Below are 25,986 nucleotides of genomic sequence, written 5' to 3'. Positions count from 1 at the left end.
GACCTACTATAATCTGGAACTGTGCTGGGCAGCGTAGCCTGGTAATGGAGAGCTTGACTGCTTGCCTTAGTATCCCCACCTTACTAGTCACTAGCTGTTTGACAGACAAATTTTACCCTCTCTGTGCCTCAGTTTTCTCATTTGTAAAATAGGGATATTGATAGGATTATTGCGAGCATCAGTACATATAAAACACTCAAAAACAGCACCTGGTGTACAGTAACATAATTCTTACAGCAGTTCTGTGAGGTGTAGGTATTATTAGCCCTATTTTCAGGTGAGGAAACAAGCTCAGAAAAGTTACATAACTTGTCCAAGGTCATACAAATTCTAAATGTCAGAGCAAAATTGAACCCAAGTTTGTTTGGCTCTATTTTCATCTGCAATACTATATTGGCTCCCAGGGTCATGAGCCTAGTCAGTTAAGCATAGATAATGTGCAGGTGTTTGTGTGTGCACGTATACATGTGTGCTCCTGCTTGGGAGTCCATACACCCACACACAATTGTATTTCGTTTTTCCTTTGGGTCTTTGGTTCTCTGAGTGAAACTCCTTGAGTGATTGCATGCTGACCACTGACACATAGTAAGCTAGAAATCAGACCTGGTACGACTTGTACCAACATGAAAATATGTCTTCAAAACGTCTGACCCCCTCCCCATCATGCATCTCCATCCTGTGTAGATTATCCCAGAAGCAAGTCTCTGTGATGTCTTCTGAGGAACAGAATCATAGGTTGTTACAGTGAAAAGAGACCTTAGAAGTTCTCTGGCTTGGTTTCCTTTTTTCTGTGGGCCCCTCTGGTATCTCAGGAACTCTAGCTCAGAGCACAGGCCCAGACCCCCCAGTTCAGGGTAATTATATCCTGAGGCAGTATTCGGTCCTGTTTCAAATAGGAATGTTCATTTGGGAATCTCATCTAAAAGTCTTTCCAAAAGAAGTTTAATAGGTAATATGTTTTTTTTTAAAAGAGGTTTTGTGACCAAATGAGTTTGGGAAACGGAAGTGAACCAAGTTAAAAAGAGGTTTCTTTTTATCACTACTTCTTTGAGTCTGTGCTAATGTGCATTATAAATCTTAAAAGGAAGATATAATATGTAACCATCTCCTCAGAACCTTTTTTCCTCCAGCATTTTATGAACTATGGTTCTAAGCTAAGAGAGAGGGATGGAGCTCCATTAGGGATAAATTTGCAAGTAGAAGGGAACGAGGCAGTTTGGGGCAGTTCCTACCTGATGACCTCATTTCTTTTGTTAAGAAAGAGGTGAGGTCCTCTTTTGCATTTGGGTGGGCAAGTGGAGGCCTTGGTGTCCTAGAAAAGTCTTGCTAGCTCCCCGAGAGAAACTGAATATGGTGCCAGATGGATCCATCTCTTCAGCACCAACACAGCCCCATCACATATTAGGCATTTTTGTTGAAAGTCACCGAGTACTGAGCACGTCCTGGGCACTATTTAAATCATGGGTTCATTTGGTTCTCTGTCAGAGTGACATTTCATTTTCCATTGCCCAAAAGAGCTGAACCATAGAAGGTGTTTACATTTTGTGATTCTCACACACATTTCCGGGCATTCCTTCATTTTCACCTCTCCCAGGTACTTACTTGACTCAGTGTAATGAGGCTGGTCACACTTGCACGGTATAGCCATTCCCTGAGAAGCCCTTAGCTGTAAAAAAAAAAAAGAAAGAAAAAAAAAAACTAAAGAAGATCGCTTCCCTCCCTGATTCCTACTCTGCAGACCCATTTCTGTGTGAGTCCTTTGTTCTTGGGTTTTTATTTCTTGATTTTGTCTTATTTCTTACCTGCAAGCTGAATGGTGATAAAAAGGGGAAATGTGCTATTCTTTCTTGTTTCTTTTCTTTTTCATGGATCTGGGGAATTTCTCTTTTAACATTTGTTGGAACCGAACATGGTTGTGAGCTTCCTGTCTGGTACTTTACTATCAGTGAACTCCTTGATGATAGGGACGGGGTACTCATCGCCGCATTTCACACAGCTCTTAGCGGTAAGTCCAAGGCCAGAGATCCGCAAGCTCTTATTTCAGAAATGACACACTGACAAAGATTCTCAGAGAAAGTCCTTCTCTAGCTCATATTTGACATCCTGACTTCTCTCTGCACAGACAAGTTATTTATCTCACCTCCTTCATCGAGAGCCATGAATTTTCTTTTACTTTGGATAGAGGCAGTTTTAATAGATTTATATTCAGTTAATATTTATGAAGCATCTACCGTGTGCTGGGCCCTCTCCCATAATTTATCTCACTTAATCTAAATCCCGACATGGTATCAGGAGCCTCCACACAGGCTTTATACAAATAGCGTGTGATGGGAGTTTTGGAAGCCTTGTCTTTAGTGTCAAACACAGCACTTCCTTTCACCCACAGACATTTCACCCACAGGCAGCCTCATTTTGCCCGAAGGCTAATTACAGTGTATGTAATTAGTACTACCCTGATAACTTTTTCTACCTCTTTTTCCTTTGTTGCTAGACCGTTGTCTAACATCGGCTGCATTTCTGGAATCACCTGTTGGTGTGCATCCATTCTGGGTGGCAAGCCTTGTCTGTCTGACATCAAGACCTTTTGTTTTATGTGAGAACAAGCCAACCAAAAATTAAGAATTCTGGTTCATTTCTGTGGGTAGCTGGGAGTTTGCCAAAATCCTCCTTTTTTTCTTTCAACCCTCGTTAAAAATATGTTTAAATGTTTGACTATTTTTTCCCTTCTGTAAGAATATTCTGTGCATAATTTAATTGAATGTTGCTTCGATTAAGAACCTTTTATTGCCCCAGGGTCATCAGTCTGAACACTTCTCTTTGTGTGATAGATGCTGAGGGTGAGGTGGTTGTCACTGAGGTTTCTATTATCCCTGGCACATTCTCTCTTTTTCCCTTTCAGCTTTTTTTTAAAACTAAGTACTTGATACTAGCTTTTTATCTTATGAATCGCCTTTCTTCCCTGAACAGACAGAAGAAAAATAGGGTTCAGATTAGTTTCATTTTGTCAGTTATTGAGGTTTATTATTGAAATATATATTTGAAGATCTCTCATTTGGAGCAACTTATTTTATAGGAGAAACCAAAAGAGGCTTAAAAAAAAAAACTCCTTTGAGAATTTGTTGGTTGGCTTTCTTTTTGGAATAATGTAGTTTTGTAACTGGTCCTTCCTGCTTTGGGGACTGCTGGAAATTGTTGTGTATAGTCTGTGCGTTTCCATGTGCCTCTCCCCAATAACAGAAGCTTTGTTTCACATTTACTTGAACAATTTGGTTGATACCATCTCTGAAATCAGGAAACTCTATCAAAAGCCTGTATGGACTTAGGAGCCAGATGGAGTTGTGTCCTGGGATCTGAGGCCTCTGGACATTAGTCTTCTGGATTATAAATGGTAGTGATAATGCCTACCTTATAGAATTGTTTTAGAGAGTAAATGAGATAAAAGACATAAAGGAGTCAGCTAAAAATGTTCTCATCAAAAATATGAGTAAGTAAATAAATAAATGTATCCATATATCAAATCATCGTAATGTATACTTTTAATATCTTATAATCTTATTTGTCAATTGTACCTCAATAAAGCTGAAAAAACCCCAAAGAACTCAGTACAGTGATTGGCACATGGTAAGCACTCAAAAAAATAACTATTTTTCTTTTTTCAGAGAAAGAGAGAGAGAGAGCATGAGAGCCAGTGGGTGGGGAGAGGGTAGGGCAAAGGGAGAAGGAGAGAGAGAATCTCAAGCAGGCTTCACATTCAGCAGGGAGCTGACACAGGACTCCATCTCATGACCCTGAGATTGTGACCTGAGCCGAAATCGAGTCAGATGCTTAACTGACTGAGCCACTCAAGGTGCCCCCCAAATAACTATTTTTGTCCCTATTTATTCACTTGTTGAATTTGTTAACTTATTCAACTGTTCAACAGAGATTTATTGAAAGCCTACTATGTGCCAGACATTGGTCATACAAGATTAATAAGATCCATGTCCCTGCCCAGAAGGGCTTTAGGGTTCACTAAGAACTGCATTTCATTCAGCAAGCTTATATTGAATGCCTCCTGTGGGACAAGTGCTTTTTGCTCATTGCCATCTTGATGCCACATGATGAGTTCTCAGCTTCTGGGGAAATTACATCTACTTAGGAAGCCAGAATGTAGCCTCTGGAAATAACCTAGTACCAGTTCAGTGTAATTTTAAATACTTTGGGAATTCAAAATAAGGGAGGCTGAGTCTATCTCTTTCAATAGTGTTTGTTGTTGACAGAAAGCAGATACACTCAAAATTTCAGATGCCTAAATGATTCCTGAATATGCTCCAGAGGTCTAGGAAGATGTCATATATACATCTGAGCAGATTCAACTTGGAAGCGGTATTGACAGTTCAGGTTGATATCAACCATCAGCGGCCTCCTGGAAGTAATGGCTGTAAACTGAGTGGTAGGTCTGTCCCCTCGAGGAATGGATGCTCATGCTGTCCCCTCCTGCTGGAATGCCCTTCTCATCTATTGCCTGGCTATCTCCTATCAATCTTTTTGGATTAGTCTCAGAAAGCTCTCTCTCCTTCTAACTGTCGTAACACTGAACCATACTCTACTATCATTGATTCATAGGTCTGACTGTCCTACTAGACCATGAACCCCTCGCTTCTTCCTTGGTCCTCAGTTTTAGAGTTTATAGAACAGACTTGAAGATGACTGATACCAAAGTCCTTTCCAAGACTGTCATTCTATGATGTACCAGATCCAGCTTGACAGGCACAACCAAGTTAAAAGGTGGGACTGGGATACTTTGAGGGTGTACATTGGAATTAAATGGAAAGAATGAGGACTTGGAGATAGTACTAGAAAACCAGGCTCTCTCAAAGTCTCAGGCACACTGTGCTATGCATGTCCAGCAGGTGTGTTTAGCATACAAATGAGCACATATTCAAGAAACCAGGACACAGCAAGTGCACAGGCTCTGGAATCGGACAGGTCTGGCTGCTACTCTGTGGCCAAATAAACTTGGGTGTCTTATTTCTACTTTCTGGGTCTCAGTTTCCCCTTCTATAAAACAGGGATAGAAATGCCTGAAGGTTTAAATAATGATATATGTAAAGTGTTTAGCTTGTAATAGGTGCTTAGTAATTATTCTCTATTCTTTTTGTTTCCTCAGTTAGAACTCAGGATAAACTGAAAGAAGTTGGGAGTATAGGGTCTAAAATAAATATAATTTAGCTCTTTCCCTGCTGACACCAGGTAGCACAGAGGCAGAGGCTCAGGTGCACTCAAGATTTGCCCTCCCTGCCCCGCCCCCCAGTCGCCCACTGCCATGGCCAAGAAAGGCGTTGCTGATGGAGGTGTAATGGATGTTAATACTGCTTTACAAGAGGTGTTGAAGACTGCCCTCATCCATGATGGCCTGGTGTAAGGAATTCCCAAAGCTGCCACAGCCTTAGACGAGCACCGAGCCCATCTCTGTGTGCTTGCGTCCAACTGTGTTGAGCTTATATATGTCAATTTGGTGGAAGCCCTTTGTGCTGAGCACCAAATCAAACAAATTAAGGTTGATGGCAGCAAGAAAGTAGGGGGATGGGTAGGCCTCTGCAAAACTGACAGACAGGGAAAACCCCGTAAAATGGTTGGTTGCAGTTGTGTGGTAGTCGAGGACGGTGGTAAAGGATCTCAAGCCAAGGATGTCACCAAGGAATACTTCCTATGCAAGAAATGAACAAATAAAAAACCTGGGTTTTGTTCCTCAAATAAATAAATAAAATATAATTTAGAATCTTTGAACCATAGCATTAGAAGACATCAGTACATCTTGCTGACCACTCCACATCCCCTGGTAAGACATTGACCTGGCCTGTTTGCATACTTCCAGTCATGGAGCCCTTACCACCTCACGAGGCAGCCACACCCTTATAAATCCCTACTAGAAAGTTCTTCCTTTTATCAAGGCAGAAGTCTACTCTACAACTTTCTTCTCCCTGGTCTTTGTTCTCTCCCTTGAGCACAACACGGCAGGCCTACCCCTCCCTGCTTTCCCATGACAGCCTTTCCAATATTAGGATTGGCTTTGAGCAGCAATAAAGTCTCCTTCAGACTAGAGACTGCAGGTCTGTCAGGTGTATCTCATGAGTTTGGTTCCTCTGAACATGGTAAGGCCCTGGGAAAAGAGTTTGCTGCTCTTTCTGGTTTCTTTCTGTTCAGTGTATGAGAGATTGAATGTGGTCAAGAGGATGTAACTATGTATGTGAAGAGATATTTATCCATTTACCCAACAGACATTTATCCAACAATGTCCTGGAGCCTTTGGTAGGTGCTGGGGTACGGAGATGAATAAAATACCATCTTGGCCTCAGGTTGCCCCCTGTCTAATGAGGAACAGAGTCACATCAAGAGATGGTTTCAGAAAGATCTTCACTTTATCTGCAAGATGGAGGAGAGGAGGCTGAGTTGTTTTCCTACATGTCTTATTCAAGAGCACCGTAGAAGTATTTTAAAGAAACCAGGGCTGCTCCTTTCTTCTTTTCATGCATTTATCAAGGACAGTGGTGTGCTGCCCTCATGTTCACTTGTGTCATTGCTCCAACATGCCACTCATGGTTCTGCCCCAGGGCCTTTGCACGTAAGATTTCCTCTGCCTGGGATGCCTTTCCCTCAGACCGGCTGCCTCTTTTCCCTCAAGTCTTTGCTGTCATGTCACCTTAGTCTTACTTAACCACTCTGTTAAAAAGTTGTAGCCTCATCCCCTACACTGTCTTCCCCCTTCTGTGCTTTATTTCCTCCCAAGAACTCACCATCATCTGACAAACTTTATATTTTATTTACCTTTCTCATCTTGCTCTGTCACCCCCAATCAGAATATAGATTCAGTGATGGCAGAAACCAAGTATTTTTGTTCTCTGCTATAATCTCAGCAAATGGAACTGTGTCTGGCACATAATAGGTGCTCAATAAATACTTGAGTGGTAAATGTATGCCGTGCTTGGATTTAGCCCTTAGGTTAGAAGCTGATCATCCCTTTATGGGAAAGCCATACCAAAATTCTACTGTTTCTTCATCTCTGAACCCAAATTCTCCCACCTCCAGGAAGCCTTCTGCACTGTGCTAAGTCAGAATCAGTCTCCATCTCCTCTCCGTTCCTGTATATAGTTTTTTGTTGTTGTTCCTGTGTATAGTTTTAAAAGAAATATCTCTGATATATTTATTATTTTTGCTTAACTAAAAGTAATTCTTTTTTTTTTAAGATTTTATTTATTTATTCATGAGAGACACACAGAGAGAGAGACAGAGACATAGGCTGAGGGAGAAGCAGGCTCTATGCAGGGAGCCCGATGTGGGACTCGATCCTGGGACTCGATCCTGGGACTCGATCCCGGGTCTCCAGGAGTTGGAGGGGAGTTGAGGGGAGTAGGCTCACTATACCGCTGAGCCACCAGGGCTGCCCTAAAAGTAATTCTTGTATCCATCTTCCCTTCTGCATATTAAGTCCCCTGAAGTTAGGAACAACTTCTTGGTCATTTTGGGGCCCACTCAAGTATGTAGCTCATTGTAGGTGCCTGTTATGTATGGAATTTATGTGCCTGTTGCATATCGTGTGCTCCAATATAAGAGTAAAGCATCAAAAACATTCTCTACCTTTAAGAGGGTTGGGGGCCTTACTGAGGAGATAGCATTCTCATAGACGATTGTAGAAGGCAGTATTTAATGTGATGTGGGAGAAAAAAGACAAGGATCCACCATCTATTGAGCATCTATTAAATGTCAGGCACTTTGCATATATTATCACTTTTAATCTTCCTAAAAAGTAACATTAGGTTCATTTTACAGATGAGATTACAGTAGCAGAAAGGAACAAAGTAGGAATGCAGAATTGGGGGAAGAAAAGAAATAATATATACAAAGAAGTTCTGAGAACTTTCATATTGGAGCTTCCCTTCCTTGTTACTATGGATTAGAATGTGTAGCTTTTTCAGAAACCAAGGTGTAGGGAGGTTAACTTAACTTAGTTAGCTAAGGCCACACAGCAATAAGTGGCAGCTGCATTTCTTATATTGTTACATTTCTGTATCAAATCCCCAGATGATGCCAACGATGCTGGTACAGGGGCCATCCTCCCAAGACTTTAAGCCATACTTAGTTTAAGGCGATTGTATGAACTACTAAAAGAAAATAAATTATCTGACTAGTTGTCTCTACTGACCCTGAGCTTGCAGGAGAAAAGCCAGGACTCAGACTGCCTAACATTGTGTAAAGCCCACAGAGGTGGGCTGGGTGGGAACAGAGCCATGGGTGCAGAACCATGGGTGCTCCAGCATCTCAAAGGTCTCCCCAGTGCAGAGTGTGTGCATCCCCCTGAGTGCTTACTTGATGCTGAACATTGCTGTGCCTTTTCACAGAGGCCAGACCCCGTGGGGAGAAAAACATGGGCTGAGAAGTCATACAGACCTGGGCTTATTCAAATCCTAGCCATGGACCCTACTTTCTGGTTGTCTTTTGGCAGGATACTTAACATGTCTTAGCCCATTTTCCTTATCTGCAGGATGGGCCCAATGATACCCACTTTGCACATGATTAAACTAGGAAACATTAGTAGGGAGCTTAGCACTGTGCTTGGCACGAGATAGACCCTGTTAGTCTACATGTTAACATAGTTAATCCTCACGGTGATTCTTTGTGAAGATAAGGGATCATCCCTCTTTTTCCAGGTAAAGGAACAGGCTAATAAACCTTAAGTGACTAAACCAAAGTTACACAAGTAAGTATAGTTTACACACACACACACACACACACACACATACACATACAGAGGTATGTAGAGTGTGTGTGTGTGTAGTAGTAGCATCTGCATGTCTCTCTGATCCTGTTTAGGGTGTGTTCAGGTCAATTTTGAGGCATCTGACAACAGGGAAAGGCATCTCAGGACTGGCAGGGAGGGAGTCCTGGGATTTAGAGTTGGCTGTAGTTAACCCAGCATGTGGATTACCGCCATGCAGGTGATCTTAAAGTGACTGGGGATTTTATCATGTGCTTTGAGAACAGAATTTCAGCCTGAGCTAGGGGTTCTAACATTCAAAAAATTCCTTACTCAACTCAGAAGTTTTTATCAACAGCAGCTACCCATCTGGCTGCCCCCTTGGGGACTTTACATTTGAGGGGAGTAGCTGTTAGGTTTCTGGAGAATGACGATTTTTGAAGAAAGAAAGAGCCAAGTGTGCAGGTTGGAGTGCAGAAATGCTGAGGTCCCTTCCAGCCAGCCCTGCAAAGTGGTGGCCTCTCTTGCTGCCATCAACCATGAGGATGTCACATTTGGGGTCCTGCTGTCATAACCCCCAGGACCCCAAAGACAAGGGAAAACAACTTCTATCTGGAATGACTGGGAAAACGAGGGGTTATAATCAGCTATGATGGTGATTCCTAGAGTTTGGATACAATAAAAATGCTTAGCACAAACTACTAAAGGTAATTTCGTTTTTCTTAGATGATTCAAAAAAGCATCAGAGGTATTTCAGGGCTTTGGAATAGTTGTCAGTGACATTTCAGTTCAAATGGAGTAACTGTGAGTATGGCAAAGGATACTGGATTTGGAGTCAAAAGATCTAAACCAAGGGTCAGCAAACTATGGCCCAAAGGCCAGGTTGAGCCCACTGCCTGTTTTTTCTAAATGTGTTTTGTTGGAATACATATAGCCTATGTATGGCTGCTTTCATGCTATAATGGCGAAGTTGTCATGGCAGAGACCAGAGGACCCACCAATCCTAAACTACTCACTATCTCACCTTGTATGTAAAAAAGTTTGCGAGGGGGCCTGGGTGGCTCAGTCGGTTGAGTGTCTGCCTTCGGCTCAGGTCATGATTCCAGGGTCCTTGGATCAAGCCCCACATCAGGTTCCTGGCTCAGTGGGGAGTCTGTTTCCCCTCTTCCTCTGCCATTTACCCTGCTTGTGCTCTCTGGTGTCGTCTCTCTCTCCACCCCCGCCCCCAGGACCTGTCAAATAAATAATCTTTAAAAAAAGAAATAAGTTTGCCAACCCCCCGATCTAGACTAAGATCCAGCTCTATAATGTAGGGCAAATCACTATTTCCTCTGATCTTCAAGTTCCACATCTATAAAATGATGATTATGTCTCCCACAGGGTTGGTGTGAGAGCCAGATGCAACAGAACGGGCGGCCAGGCACTTTGGAAACTCCGAGGGTGGGCAGCACCTGATCTGTGCTGGAGGAGAGCCCACCCAGACATTCTTGGTGTTTTCTTTTCCAGTCCTTGGTGCCAGCTTGTCATGCTCTCCCTTTCTCACAAAAGCAAAAAGAATTCCCCAGGTCCCCCTCCTTCCACCCAAACAAAGTGTTCTTCCAGAAAAGGAGGATTGGTGCGGACGTGCATATCTGCTCGTTCATCTACCTGTTGAGCACCTGCGTTGGAGGAATCATGCTGTATAAGCCAGTCCTTGCGAGAAGAGGTGTTTGGTTTCCGGGGGGAAGTTTGTATACAAATCATCCTAGCAGAACGGAGAGGACACATCGTGTGTGTGTGTGTGTGTGTGCACGCACGCATTTGTGCAATTTATAAAAACAGAAATATTCAGGTTCAGAGTTTAGAAAAGCTGGTTAAAAACATGAACCTCTTTTTCCAAACTACCCTGAAATGCCTTGCAAGGTCGCCACTACAGATAACGTTTCCCCCTTGAAAACTACATTCTAATTTTAAGTTTCCACCCCAAAATGCCAAGAATGCATTTCCTGCCCTGCCTGGTTACCAGAGATCTGTCATCCATGCCTTCTGGACAGGACCATGAGGGGTGGTCGCATGTAAGGGATGTGGATCACCTGAGCTTCAAGGAGACAGGTACTCACAATAGTTTATGAATTTGGGAGACACTCTTCATTTCATAATATCCTCTTTTCTTTATTGATTTTATTTTTTATTGATGATCAATAAACATAACCTCAGTGGTTTTTTTTAATCAACTTGCTATCAAACGCATAAATTGAGAAGAAAAATAAAGTTTTAAAAAATGTTCTGTTCTGAAAATACTGTTGCTATACCTCTATTGTCAAATCTTGCTACCACTGATGGAGGAAGCTATTGTTATTTGGGGGAAAAGGAATAATAAGAGGACCTTATCTATTTCTGGGATGCGGATACACACACACTTCACTCTAGGCTCCAGACTGGGTCCCCTGGGGTCTTCCCAGCATGGTGGTTCTCTTGGTCCCCATGGATCTAGTGTTGGTATTTTTTGTGAATGTGTTTCATCTGTATTTTTCTATGTGCATTTAAATATAGAACTGCAAACCCAAAACTCATCACCAATGTATGCCCACCATACATACAAGTTAAAACATAAAACTCTTCCTCATTTTACTCTCCCTGGCTACTAATACTTTTTGAAAGAAATGAGGCTTAGGTTTTTATATTTTCTACCTCGGGATTTAATCCTCTCTAGAGTGTTTTAAAAGAGATTGCTTAGCTCCATTGAGTGTTTTTTATTTGACTTAGCTGGACTCCTGTGTTGGCAAGAAGCACGTGCAGAAGCTGTTCTTGAACTAGGCTAACCACTGGCCATTTCCTTGGGCCGCAGTTTATCTCCTGTCTTTCAATTCACAGGCAGCGCTTTCCACCTCTGTCCCCCTCTTGTTCAATGAGGTGCTCTGTTTTGGAGTTTGCACCTCGTTATTTCACATCAAGGAGGACCTCCAGTCTTTCCACCCCACCTTCCTTTCTGAAACAATGTTCATCTGGTTTTTAGTTTTTCTCAAAAGCACCCTCATTCCTGATGTTAAGTGCAATCTGTCTCTAAACCTTGAGCAGATGATGATGGCACAGTTGTGCTAATTGCTGCCAACCTGAGGTGATGGTGGGTGTGGGACTCATACAGGCAGGTGAGTGGATCTGACACAGCTTGCTGGGCTGGAGTCCTTTCTTTCTGGGCGCCTGGGTAGCTCAGTTGGTCGAGCGTCCGGCTCTTGATTTCAGCTCAGGCCATGATCTCATGGGTCCTGGGTTCGAGGCCCTGCATCAGGTTCCGCACTCAGCAGGGAGGCTTCTTGAAGATTCTGTCCCTCTGCCCCTCCCCCTGCTCTCTCTCTCTCTCTCTCTCAAATAAATAAATAAATCTTAAAGAAAAAAAAGGAGTCCTTGTTTGACTTGACCTTCAGAACCTTCCTAGGATCTGAAGCAAGGGTCTAAAACAAAGATAAAATATAGACTGTAGAAATCATAGCCACTATATTTGTTGCAGATTTCCATAAATAGATGAATAATTAGAAAGAAATACCAGGGAACGTGCACCCCAGGTAGGCATGATAAATTCTTCCATATACATTCCATCAGTAGGATGAATCATGAACTATTTGGGTTTAGGTTCAATGTTTGCAGTTAAGTGGTGAGTGTTTTGTCTATATTTTTTCATATTTCAATTTTAATTTTATACAAATTCAATTTAGCTGGATAGATTGTCTGACTTGTTTCCTAGAACTCATAACTAAGGTTTATCATTGAGATTATTGCTTTTAAAAATGCCCTTTAAGCATCTCAACTTGGTGCATGACTGTTTAAAATGAATAATTGTAAGAATATTTTGGTACTGCAATTTTTGAGCCCTATCTTATTTACAAGGAAAATAGAACTGATAAATTTGAATGATGAAAATGGATTTAATTAGGTGAATTTAGTGAGGCTTGATGAGGTGGAGCCAAATTTAGGATAAATGATATTTTTAAACTAATGTCTCTTATATTTTTGGATTTGCGAAAGTTCCTCAGAACATGTAGAAGGGTCTTGTAATTCACACACACCTCTCTCTCACACACACACATTTACTCTCCTGCACGCATGCACGTGCACACACACATGCAGAAGGGGCCCTGCAGCTGGAGTATGTTCAACATTCTCCCCTCCTGCTTCAGTTACTAATTCTGCCTATAAAGGGTATATCTGGCAAAGTTTGCTTCTGTCTTTCCTGTTCTAACCCTGTAATTCCCAAACACAAAGGAATATTCTAATGGAAAGTATTGTCATTTCGGGTTTTCCATTTTGGGGACAAAAATGGGCACTTAGCCATTCCTCATGATTCTCTTTGCTTGCGTCCTATGAAGGATAACAAAGTCACCCATTTTCTGATCCAGAACCCAACTTGTTTTCCCAGGTTCCCTCCTACAACCAACACAAACACAGACATTTACCAGCAAAACAGAAGCTGTTGGAAAGATTTTTTTGGCTGCCGAAATGGGCTCCTGTCATCAGGACATGGCAGGCTTTTTGCTGTATTGTCTCCCAGCCCTGGCCCGGGTACTCCAGAAAGAGCTTTATGTAATCAGTCTTCCCTGACATGTGACGTCCTGTCATTTCCCTCCCCTTGGGCTCTGCTGCCGCCCACAAATCAATAACATTGCCGGGGAAGTTCAAGCTGGTTTTGCAGCCACCCTAAGCTCTGTGTTTCTTAAAGGCTATGTCAGAAAATGTAAAGTTCCCTAATGATATTTCTGGCTGATGACACATGGCAGAGCTGATGGACTATTTATAATCAGTGGCACGATCGCAAGCACATTATTTTTATTTCACTTAGGGGGGAGCCCTGTCACTTGCTACCTCTCTTTGCAGACAAGTCGATGCCATCTCCACCTAAAGGAGCTAAGCCCTCTTTGCAGAATGCGTTTGCACTCTCCCCTTTGTGTTAGGAGCTCCCCGGTTCTTTCCAATAGAACCCCCCCCCCTTTTTTAATTGTTCCTGGGCTGGGGGGGATGATAAGGGCAACCAGTGATTTGTAGCAACTGCTTTAAATTCTGGTCATGCCTTCACTATAAATGTCTCATCTCAGTCTTTGCTGCTCAGATCCTGCTACATTCCTCGGAGTGTGGGCGTGGCTGGCATGTGACCGAGGCAGCAGGCGCAGCTACTGCATTCAGGCGCTCGCCCCACTTTCACAGGACTGGGCATAGCACAGCGGTCTTTCGTTGAGCAGCTACTATATCCTAGGCAATGTACTTGGTAGGCATTTTATGCACAGTGTCTCATTAACACTTTCAAAACTGTCGGTGCCAAGTGCTGTTATCTCCAAAGAAGACGTGTGGGGGAAAAAACGGGACCTTGAATGACTTCTCTCCATCGCCACACAGCTAACAGGAAAAGCCCCATGACTCCAGTTCAAATCTAACAACCCACACCTGCTCTCTTTCCACTACCTTCTCACTTTTTTTCAATTAAGTGGACCCTTGTGTATATATGTCGATGTGCAGGGGCACTTACACATTCCCAACTTGGGCACCTCCTGTGAGTTCACAGGCTGACCAAAGTGAGAGATGGAAAAACTGGAAACTTTTCCACCTGGGGTAAACCCTGATGTAAAAGGAACCATGTAGGGATCCCTGGGTGGCGCAGTGGTTTGGCGCCTGCCTTTGGCCCAGGGCACGATCCTGGAGACCTGGGATCGAATGCCATGTCGGGCTCCCGGTGCATGGAGCCTGCTTCTGCCTCTGCCTGTGTCTCTGCCTCTCTCTCTCTCCGTGACTATCATAAATAAATAAAAATTAAAAAAAAAGGAACCATGTATTAGAGGAGGGTTTTGACTCATTGCAATGGGAAGTGTTACTGCTATAAAGATACTGAGCTCTCTCTCTCTCTCTCTCTCTCTCTCTTTTAAAAAATGTTTCCACAGGACAGAGTTTAGGGTATGGATTCGTTAACTATATTGATCCAAAGGATGCAGAGAAAGCCATCAACACTTTAAATGGACTCAGACTCCAGACCAAAACCATAAAGGTAAGAAGTGATATGCTGGTTCCTGATTGGGAAGCACTGGTTACATTTCATCCCTTTGCTCTAATAAATCCAGACTATGAGGGAGCTGGAAGTGGTGTCCTTGATTTATGCAAAGGACATTTATCATCCCCTGCACTTAGTGGGGGACACAGATCATTACAAGGAATGAAATGCAGGCTGAGTAGAGGGAAGGGACCAGAGGGCAGATGGGGTGTCAGGGTCCACGAAGAAGACCTGTGAGCCCAAGTCTGCAGAGATGGCCAGAACTGAGCCATGGGAAGAAGCTGGGGCAGGGAAGCTGTTCTAGACAGGGGGAACCACACATGGGAAGCTGTGGAAATGAACGTAAACGTTATGAGTGGGGAACAGCATACAGAATAGCATGGCCTAAGTTCGGTTGGGAGGTGGGCAGGGGCCTTGTGTGCCAGGCTGAACAGTTTGGCTTTACCTAAAGGTGGACAGTTAGTCTCCTGAGACTGGAAAAGAAAAAATCAGTTATAAATAAACCCTGGTGTAATAGGATGGCTACATAGGAACATAGTAGAGGAATGACAGAAAAACTGGCATTGGAGCAACTGGAAAATAATCAGGGCTGTAGATCATATCTCAGATGGGATTGTTTTAATTCGAAAAAGAGAAACAGTCACCCAGAACCTGCTCCTCCAGACAGGTTTCTGTGCCTGGGTTGTCACTCTCCCCGTTCAGACTTCACCTTGTAGGGATCCTTGAGGAAGCGTGCTGTTTGCTTTGAGGGCCCCCTCCAACAGCCAGTGGTGGTCTCCTGGATGGAGCTTCCTCCTCAGCCTCTCTTCCCCCACTTCCCCCGCCCCCTCCAGGCAGAGTCCGCTTGGGGGCAGCTGCCAGCCCATTAATGAGTCCCATCCTTCATAGCCTATTAAACCACAGGGAAGTGTCTCCTGGGCGCTCTTATCCTCACGACAGCAGGTCTGACGCAAAGTAGGACAAAAGAGAAACCTCTCCCAGAATGGAAATCTATAGATGGCACCAGCTCTCAGCGTATGAAAACACAAAAGCAGAACTTTTGGGTTCAACAGAGCTACTTTTCCAACATCCAGACTGACAGAGGAGACTATTGGTATAAGATAACCTTAGCTCTAGGAGGTAATCAAAACAAAACCAAAACCAAAACCTTCTCTTTTTGTAATATATTATATGATTGTCTTCCTTCCTTCCTTTATTTTAAGCAGCTTTACTTTTGTAATTGAGTTTAGTTTTATTTCTAAAAATGATTGCTTTCCTGACCTCATACGGGCTATGGTGCACACAGACCCCAAAATGGGCCTGACTCAGGCTGCCTCCATCTCATCTTACAATCAATCCCTATGAGTTATCTACTGGAGAAATAATTAAGAGTTGTTTAATTATGGGGTAGTCCTCTGAGAGGCAGGAGGATTAATTTCTTTCAAAGGAAAAACATACCTATTTTTATGCTTTAGGTGAAGATGGGAGGCTCACGTCCCTGACTGTTTGTTGAGGCCACACCAGGTGGAGAGCTGTATTTGTGGGTTTGATTGATTTTTTCTGTGCTATCTAGTTCAGTATTAGAATGTCAGACATTTACTCTTCACTTGATGGACACCCTGACCTTGAACTGAGAAAGCACTTTTCTTTCCTCTACAGTTTTCCTGAAACCCAAACCTTCCCAAGAGTTTAGGATCAAATCATCAGCCATCCATTCTGCCTTTTTTTTTTTTTTAAATATTCCATGAAGCCATTGGGCTTCCTGTAAGACTGATTGGACCCGGCTTTTCTGTTCTCAGAATGCACCCCCTGATCCATCATGCCGTCGGAAGCAGTGCTTTGTCTAGGTGAACCATACAGACAAGGAACATTGATTATTTTCATTCTGTGAGGAGACAGTCTGCGCCACCCCCCTCACCCACCCTGGGCTCACTCCGCATCAAAAGGCTGCCAACACATTTGCACCCAGCAGTAACATGGGCTTCCGAGGCACCGTAGGATTCAGAATGCATGATGCCACGACTGAATCAATAATTTCCATTCTCTACTACGAATGAAAATTTAATGTGCAAACCTAGGGATTTCAGCCCTTTCATTAAAGCAGTTTATTTGCCATACTAAAAATTAAGTTTGAGTGATAGGTTCCTTTATTAACTTTTCTTTCCTTTCCTAAAGGGACACAATGTTTAAGGTAAAAATCATATTAAAGGGGAGGGGGGAAAAAAGCAAACCCTTTTCATGTGCTGTTAATAGTCTCATAATTTATTAATTTTTTAAAATTGCTTTTCTGCCTTTCAGGCCACTGTTTACTTCTGCTTCAGTTTGCTTTGATAAGTGACACGAGATTTATCTCTTTGCTCTGACTCCCATGAAGGAATAGATAACTTGCCTATCTGGAAAACACAAGTATCCCGGAAGCATGCTTTACAGAGATCTCCCCAGAATCATCTAGCACATGTTTGCAAGATGTGATCAAGTTTGTCCCTCCTTCTCACCTTTCTGGACTGCTTCGTGTAAAAACACCCCACTTTAAATGTAATGCACAGTGTGGTTACAGGCAAAACAAGAGTTAATTCCTAAATTTTGATGATTAATGATTAGCAGCTCAATTCAGGGATAGTTCTAGAAAGCCCTGAGGGAGTGGTGGAGACTTTGGTGAGCAATAAAAACAGCAGCCCGTCTTCAGCTATTGCTGATTGTTTAAGCCCGGATTATTGCCAAATCTTCCAATTATTCAATAAAATAATTGAAAAAATATTTTTTTAATCTCTCAATTTTTAAAGGTTGGAAACCAACTTGAAAATTTTAAAGCATAGGTGGTCAGGCCAAACAAAACTTAATAGTTGGCCTGTGAACAAGCAGGTTGCAGCTTCTGGAGTCAAATTTGGATACACAAACACTGTTTTGCCTATTGGAAGTGAATGGTTTGTTACTGGGCTGCTAGGGGAAGGTGCCCACAAATGATGGTTCCCAGTTAACAGATTTTCATCACCCCTTTAGTAAGGGGGATGTAATATGACTATGTGCCAATACCGAGGGCATTGGAGGGCAAGGCCAGGCCTTTGTCCTCAAAGAGATTACAATCTTAGCCTAGATACAGCATCAAAGCAGAGAGAGAGCATGACTCGTTAATTAAGCCCCTACAAGTAGCATGGATGACTGCTGATAATGTGCCTATCTGGAAAAAACAAGCATATTCTTTGGAAGCATGCATTACAGTGATCTCCTAGGAACATCTAGTACATGTTTGCAGACATGTGACTGCAGATGGATTATTCTTTGGATTATAACTCGTTTAGTGGGAGAAAGTGGCCAGGCTCAAAGATGACGTGACTTGTGCAAAGGCACGCAAGTGACCAGCAGCTGAGCTGAGTTAGCATCCAAAGGTCCTGTGAAGGATCCTGCTACAAGCAGAGCTGCTTAATATGTGAGCATGAGCTTAAAAGGAAATGATAATAATTACTTATTATACTAATAATTAATAATAGTAATGCTACCTTATATTGAATATTTTACTCTGTGTCCAACAGTATTCCAGCCCCTTCACATGCTTGATAGGATTGAATCCTTGAAGGAGCTCTAGGGCTGGGGGCTTTACATACATTAATCCTACTTAAGAAGCCCGGTAAGAAGTACTCCTCACTCCTTCGTACAGTTGAGGAAACTACGGCCCACAGAGGTTAGGAGACTTGCCCAGGATCACACAGTTGGTAAGTGAGATTTGGAGACAGGAAGTGTGTTTCAAAAATAACTCTGGCAATGGGTCATAAGTGTTGGAAGGTCATGCATTCTGTAAGATTGTGTGGGTGTGTGTTGGCTCTGCACACACACACACACAGGTTATACTCTCCGGCATTTTTAGGAGCTAAAAAAAGGAAACAAACTGTGTGGTCCCTCCGGGTCCCTCAGTAAACAGACCCATGGTTTGAGGCTTTTGCCATCAATCTGCGGATAGACCTGACTTGAGGCTGTTTCTTCTTGAATCCCTGCTTTCCAGGCTCTGTGCTAGGTCCTGGGATTTAGGAGACCCCGAGAGGGCAGTGCCCTGGGCATTCTCTCATCCACGTGTGTCAGCGAGCATGGCATGGACTATGGGCTTCCACGTCTAGCTTGCCAGACCAGCCTGGTGCTCCACTTGGGAAACTGAGTCTTTTCTGAGGATTTCAACTCTGAACCCAGTGGAGATGATTTGCCCCGTTTAGGGCTTTAGAATGCATTTTTGATTAGCTTTTTTCCTCACTTGTCTCCAACGGAGATTCCCTTCAGACTCTGAGAAGCAGTGGGTGAAATGGCTGTGGATTCTGGATGCCCGTCCCCGTCCTGGGCTCTCGCCTGTCTCCACGCACTCTAAAACAGTAGCTTCGGAGTCCACACTGTAATTTCAGCCTCTTACTAGGAAGCCCTGCATCAAATCCAGCTGTAGCATTCCAACTCTTTGTTGCATTAATTAGTAACAAAATGAGATGGTCTATAGTACCTTCAAAAGGGATATCTTTACAGAAAGTGTGTATTGATATTCAAGTTACACTGAAAAGCTTCATTAAAAAGTGACCCAAAGTGGAATATGAGGATTTGGAATCACTCCAACTAAGCCTTTCAGGGTAGTGGGACACCAGTTTGGATTTTAACTTGAGTTCAAGGAGCATGAGTAAAGCAGTGGTCATTGCTCTGCCTCCATGGGGAGCTCCTGTCTCACTTGGGACACAGACATGCAAAGGGCCAACTCTACTGCCATGAGATGGGGCTGTCGGGCTGCGGGGGTTCCCATCGGTTTCGGGGCAGAGGAGCTGGGAGTAGGAAGCTGTGCGAGGTTTGAGCAGGAGAGGGACCTGGTCAAAGGGAAGTTCCAAGAAGGCTCATCTGGCAATGGTGTGTCACTTGGGGTGTTTGACGAATGAAACCAGCAGCTTGCAGGCTACGGTGCTAGGTTTTGTCAGCCTTAGACACTGGTTTTCATCAGCTCTTTAGGAGCTTTGTTACTCATTTTAAAAGCAAGGCATGCATATTTATAAATAATTTGGAAAATAGGTTACCATATAATGAAGGCAGTATCAGCCATTCCCAACTCAATACTGTAAACACCATTTTATATATTTCCTTCCTTTTCTCATTGCATTACAGGCTTACAAATGATGTTGTGTCTTGCCTTTTTCTAATAATTGCATTAAGCTATTACTCAAATTATAAAAATATGATTTTTTTAAGAAAACATTCCCAGAGTACAGCTCTTGTGCAAACCGGAGGTGTGAGTGATTTCAGGACTGGAGCAGGAATGAAGGGACAAAGGCTGCTTCAGCCACTCAGAGCGAACCCAGGGAGGTTGGCACTTAGTCAGGAGAGGGGCCGTGAGAGTAGGAAGGAGGCTTTATCACAAGGCAGCAGCCCAGCTCCGGAGGGAGAAGGACTGGAGAAGTGGAAGGTGTGAGTGAAGGCTTTTCAGAAGGAGAAAACCTCCCTTCTCTGGGAAGGACAACAGACTGAGCCCCTGTATCCGGGCATCTCCGTGCTGGGAGGCTGCTTAGCCATTTCTCCACACTCGCTTTGTTCTAGTAGCCTAACGGGGCCTCCAGGGGTCTCTGGCACTGGAGTTCTGCTCAGTTCAGTTTGCCCCTCCCGCTTCTTCCACTTGCCAAGGGTCATCAGGGTGCTGTGCTCCCCTCCCTCCCTCCCTACCCCCCTCAATCCACCTGCCTTGCTAAAGGTCTTCGTTCCGCTGAAGCATCTTTTCTTTGCACTCGGCATAAGCAATTATTTCTCCTATCACTGCTCTTAATGCTTCCCGGACAGTTAGCAGATCATTTTTTTGCTGACGGGTATCACCCCACCCAGAAATGATAGACTGCCTCCCCCAATCTTATTAATAATAAAAAGGCATTTTTCTCTCCTCCCCCGTTACAGCTAGAGACAGAGCAGTGTGGGAGCTCTCCCCTGCCAAGGTCAGCAGGGGAGGCTGGATCACTGAATCCCTAAGGAGCCAGGAGAGGGAGGGCACGTAGCCACAGCAGGGGAAACTGGAGGGCTGTGTACCCCAGTTGTACCAGGCTGCTCTTTCTCTCACGTGAGAGCTTCTGTTCGCTCGCTCTGCTCCCTGGTTCCCGGCTGACTTCCTCCAAGTGAGTAATCTCAGGGACAGGTGTCTATCCCTGCTCTCTCTGCCCAGTGAGGTTGTTGTGATTTCAGGATCTTAAAGGTCATCCCCAGTGTCCTGGGTCTGGATTACAAAAGAAAATCAGACGGATCCAGGCTGAGAGGACACGTGGTTTCAGAAGTGTGTGGAATGGGGTTTGGGGGCATTAGCTGTCTGCAAGTGGGGAAGAAGCCAGCAGTAGGATGTGAGCTGCCTTCAAGAAGCCAGCTAGCCATGGCTGTTAGGAGAACTGTGGATTCGGGCTTCCAGGCATCCAGCCTGGGCTACCTGCCCTTGGTGTCTGGGTCCCATGCTAACGGGTGTCCAGAGGCAAGTGGGGAAGACGGCAAAGATGGTGCAGGCCTCAGAGGTTCATCCACGCTGGTTGCTCTTCTGTTCTCTATGGGAAAAGAAGCCTGCAGTGCCTCCGAGGCTCCATCCTGTATTGCAGGAATCCGGGAAGAGACCCGATGCAGCCATCGGGGCAGAACATTTGCCTTGGGTGGGAATGAGTCTCTGTTTGTCGGGGACATCCTGATAGAGTCATTGGGGTGACGTAGAAGAGATTCCTATACCACATGGGAGTCTGACCTGAAAGTCCCTTGAGCTCGGAGATTCTGTGTTTTTGTGACGTTTCTAGGCTTCACACTGTTCTCAAGTAGAGTAGCCACTAGCTACACAGGGCTTCTTAAATTTGAATTTAAATGAATTAAAAATAAGTAAAATGGAAAGTTCAGTCATGCTAGGTACATCTGAAGCGCTCGGTAGCTGCATGGAGCTAGTGGCCACCATCGAACGGCACAATCCAGAACGTTTTCATGATCCCAGAAAGTTCTATTGGACAGTGCTGGCTTAGAACAACAGCAACTGTGGGGAATACAGACTCTCTTCTCTGTGGCCATCATGAAGCCCCAAGGCAAGTCAGCTGGTCTGTCACAGGTCATAGAGCCAATCCCACTTCCCTTCCCCTTTGTTGTCCATTCAGAAGAGCCCTGAGTTAAGATGAAGAGTCAGTCAGGTCCCACCTCTGTCAAAAACTACCAGGATGACCTTGGGCAACTTACTTTACTTCTCTGGATTCATTTCCTCATCTGCAAAATGGTGTTTTCCAGCTCTAACAATCTCACTAATAAAATATTATAGCATGATCTTGTCAGCTTGGTAACTTTCCAGGGAAAGTAGCAGTTTGCGCCAAGCACACAGCTTTTATTTCACTGTCCACGTTAGCCTGACATAGTGGAAAGATCCCAGAGCTTGGAGTCATATCCAGCTTTGTCTTAGCTTAGCTGTGTGACCTTGGACAAGTACTTGATCTCACCGAGCCAGAGTTTGTCACCCAGAAAACAGAACGAATAATACCTCACTTCTGGGTCATCATGGTTTATAGCGGGCTGCTCGAGTAATGCTCCCCAGAATGAAGACAAAAGTGAGTAGGGTTACCCCCTAGGCGAAAATCACATAAGTGGGAAGGTTTTTCCCCATCTACATGTACCAGAACTGTATATTCTTCAAAGATGCATAAGAAAGTAAGGCCAGAGTCTTGAGTCTTACTGAGACTCGGGCAGCATATATAGAGGCTCTTGTGTGGCGGGAAGTAGAGTGGGGCTCCCAAGTGGCTGCAGTCACCTTATCAGACTTCCATAAGGCAAGATCAGGAGTTGCAGTTTACTGAGAAGACTGTCTTAAGCTCTAGGTCTGAGACCAGCTCTTCCACTAACCAGCCCGTGGAACCTTTAGCACATCCCTACCTTCTGGGGACCACTAGACACATGGCAAGATCCTTGTACTAAGGAAAGCCCCTTGGTAATTTAACAGACTCTGTTAAAGTTGTAGGCATATGACTAGATCACCCCACCATTTTTTTTTTAAAAAATACTTATCCAGTCTACTGTATGCCAGATATTCTCATGATATTCCCAGATACTCTTAAACACCATGATGGAGGTACTGTGAAAGCTGCTGCCATGGAAATGTGTGTCATCTGTAGAGTTCAAGGAGATAGCAGTCATTTGTGTCCAGGCCTTGTGGAGGAGGCAGCGTTCAGGTGGGGTCTGTGGGGATGGGTAGGGGTTCATTTTGACATGATGATGAACCAAGAGAAGTAGAAACATTAAGTGCATATTCATAAAACTGACCTTTTTAAATCTGAACTGAGGCACAGGGCACATGAGAGTTAGCAGGAGACGAGAGGTTGGCTCAGATCCCAGAGGGCCGTCAGCGCTCCCACATGGGATGTGAACATCCATCTCAAGCTGCTGAAGACCCACTGAAGGTCTTTAAGAGGGAGAAGTGGCACCATCAGGGCTCATTAGAAACATGACCATGGGGTCTTACCCCTGATAAAAGAATATCATGTATTAGGTGCCAGGTGGGGGAAGTATGAGGAGTGGGGCCACATAAGCAGACACCTGCTCTGCCTGTGGGCAGGGCTGCAGCCACAGGCACGGGGGGCCAGGGGGTAAGCTTATCCTCACAATCAAAGCTGTTGTTTCTAGAAGCCAGCTGGCTTTTTCTTCTCTTCCTGCTCCCGGAGGTGGGATCAGAGGTACCCGCAAGGGTTTGCTCCTAGAAGGCCCTGGCGGCACCAGAGTCTGTTCCCTGCTGCCATTTCTCCTGTCTCTTTGGAATGAGTATCCCCCAGGGATCTATATGCTCTGGGGAGTTTGCACTCGCTCAGAGAGTAGGGTGTTACAACAGATTGGGGAAAATCTGCGCCCTGATCTTCTGAAATGGTGGGTCTCTGTATGTGTCTCCTCTGCTAGACTAATAGTCCTGCATGTCAGGGATTGTTGTGTTCATCTCTGTTCCCGCAGGGTCTCATGTAAGGCCAGAGCAGTTATATCAAAGCTGCTATTTATTGAGCACTTCCTGTGTGCCCGGGATAGTGCCTAGAAATCTTTTTTTTTTTTTAAGATTTATTTATTTATTTATTTTAGAGAGAGAATAGGGTGAAGGGCAGAGGGAGAGGAAGAGAATCTCAAGCAGACTCCCTGCCGGGAGCACAGGGCTTACCATGGGGCTCGATCTCATGACCCTGACATCATGACCTGAGCTGAAATTAAGGGTCAGATGCAGGATGCCTGAGTGGCTCAGCAGTTGAGCATCTTCCTTCAGCTCAGGGCGTGATCCCAGGATCCAGGATCGGGGCCCACATCAGGCTCCCCGCATGGAGCCTGCTTCTCCCTCTGCCTGTGTGTGTCTCTGCCTCTCTCTGTGTCTCTCATGAATAAATAAATAAAATCATAAAAAAAGTCAGATGCTTACATGACTGAGCCACCCAGGTGCTCCAGAGTGCCTAGAAATCTTATGTGCAGTAGCTTGTTTCATGCTCCAAGTGCTCTGTTAGAAAGCTTCTAACCTATGTTATTCAAGTGATACAGCTCAGAAAGGTTGTGACTTACCCAAGCTTACGTAGCTAGTAAGTAATCAGGATTTAAATCCATATCTTTCTAGCCCCAAAGCCCTTGTTCTTAACCTTTGTCTCTTTTCCATTTCAGAAATAGATGCTCAGTGGCAGTTAAAGTAACATAAGCAAGAACTTCCTTGGAAATGGCCCATCTCAAAATACAGTTGCTTACTGCCCTAACTAACACCTCCCAATGAGAGAAACCCACGAGATAAGGGGTGATGTGGACAGGAAGGATGCTCCTGTCCTAGTGTGTGGAGCTAGAACAGAAATAGGAGGAGGATGGAAGCTATAGAAGAGACAGGTTTGCACTCAGTGGAAGGGTGAGCTTGCCAATAATCAGTAATGGCCAGTGATGGGGCACAGTGCCTCGTGAAGTAGTGAGCTTCCTGTGTAGCGCATTATGCGGGTGGCCGGCTACCTGGGGTCTCACCCAGACCTTTGCAGGCCACTTCCAACACCAAACTTTCTGTGGAACAGATTTGAAGGATGGTGCTTTCTACTGGGATCGCCGATGGCACCTGTCACCTTTATTTCCACTTACCCTGAGCCGCAGTTGTAGAGATTAGCAGTTTTGTGAATAGAATGCCCGGCTCGTGAAACCATCCAGTCAATGACAGAGATCTGTACTCTATTTTGAGGGGGCCTAACAAGTGATGCCCTTGTTTTCCACATCCTAGCTGTAAGCTGGTTGAGAGAGAAGACAAAAAGAGAAAGGTGTATTAAATCCTAAAGTCCCCTTTATTACGGATTTCATCCTGGATGGATTTCCTGAACACAATGGGCTTCCTAACACAGAACCCCACACTTTGACAGCCCTTGTCACAGGTGCTATGGACCCCACAGGCCTCCCCCACGAAAGCAGAGCCTGCTCCCACAGTACAGAGCCTGGGCCGGAAAGTGCACTTCCAGCTGTGTCTGGCTGCTGAAGGGAGTAGGCAGCGGCTGAGGCCCCCATGCCCATTGCCTTTCTTGAAGCCTGTCCCAGTGGTTCCAGTATGTCCCCTGGGCGGGGGGGTGGGGGGCACTGAGAGGCCTGGATTGCCACCCCAGGGGCTCCCTGCACTTGGAAGCTAACACCCGGGTGGGAAATGAGGAGCCCCTTGCCCGGGACAGGCCCTGTACGGCACCCGTCATTTACTTGCTCACTTCCTCACTGGACCACGGGGTCCTTGAAGCAGAGGCACTGCCAGCACCCAGCACCCAGCACCCAGCACCCAGCACCCAGCACGGGGCCTGCCAGACAGGAAGTGCTCAGGAAGGGGAAGAACGAATGAACTCTCTCATCTTCTTCTAAGGCCAGGATTCTGCTAAAGGAGCACCTTTCCAAGGCAGAGGAAGACGTCTTTATCCTACCAGCTTCTTAGCACCCCAAAGCGAGCATTTATCAGCTTTCCCAGTCCTCTCCTTTTCCTGTACCGTGGCACATTAGACAGGAGGGGATGGGTGGCCAGAGGATTCGGGATAGGTTTCTCCCCCGGCTGTGCTGTCCTTCCCGCCGTGTGCAGACCAAGGCCTGGCTGTGAGCAGGGAGTGGAGCCTGCGAGTGCTGGGTGGCAGGGGAGGGGCAGCCCCAGCCCTGGGCCTGCCATACCATGTTGGTGAGAATCACTGGCAGCACCTTATGAAGTCATTTTGGAAACTAGGAAGTACTTTGTGGAAACTGGGAAGTACAGTGGAATCTGTAGGAATGTGCTAGAGAAAATGCATGGCAGCCAAGTTGTAAAGGA

General features: G+C 44.7%; 1 protein-coding gene and 1 pseudogene across 11 annotated transcripts in view; both read left to right on the top strand.

Annotated features, from left to right (window-relative positions):
* Positions 1–25,986, top strand: part of ELAVL4 (ELAV like RNA binding protein 4) — an 87,613-nt gene that overhangs the window by 49,956 nt on the left and 11,671 nt on the right. For 9 of the 11 annotated variants that reach the window (XM_025991867.2, XM_025991864.2, XM_072724026.1 and 6 more), the window contains one exon: positions 14,638–14,741. In XM_025991867.2, coding sequence (XP_025847652.1) covers positions 14,638–14,741 — 104 coding nt within the window. Of the gene's footprint in view, positions 1–14,637; positions 14,742–17,021; positions 19,858–25,986 lie in introns of those variants that run through there. The other 2 variants (XM_072724030.1, XM_025991869.2) reach the window with 2 other exon arrangements.
* LOC112914737 (small ribosomal subunit protein eS12-like) lies at positions 5,306–5,704 on the top strand (annotated as a pseudogene).

The sequence above is a fragment of the Vulpes vulpes genome, chromosome 10, assembly GCF_048418805.1.
Source record: "Vulpes vulpes isolate BD-2025 chromosome 10, VulVul3, whole genome shotgun sequence".
NCBI classification, from domain to species: Eukaryota; Metazoa; Chordata; class Mammalia; order Carnivora; family Canidae; genus Vulpes; species Vulpes vulpes.
Note: the sequence above shows the minus strand (reverse complement) of the source record. Positions and strands in the feature narration are given on the sequence as shown.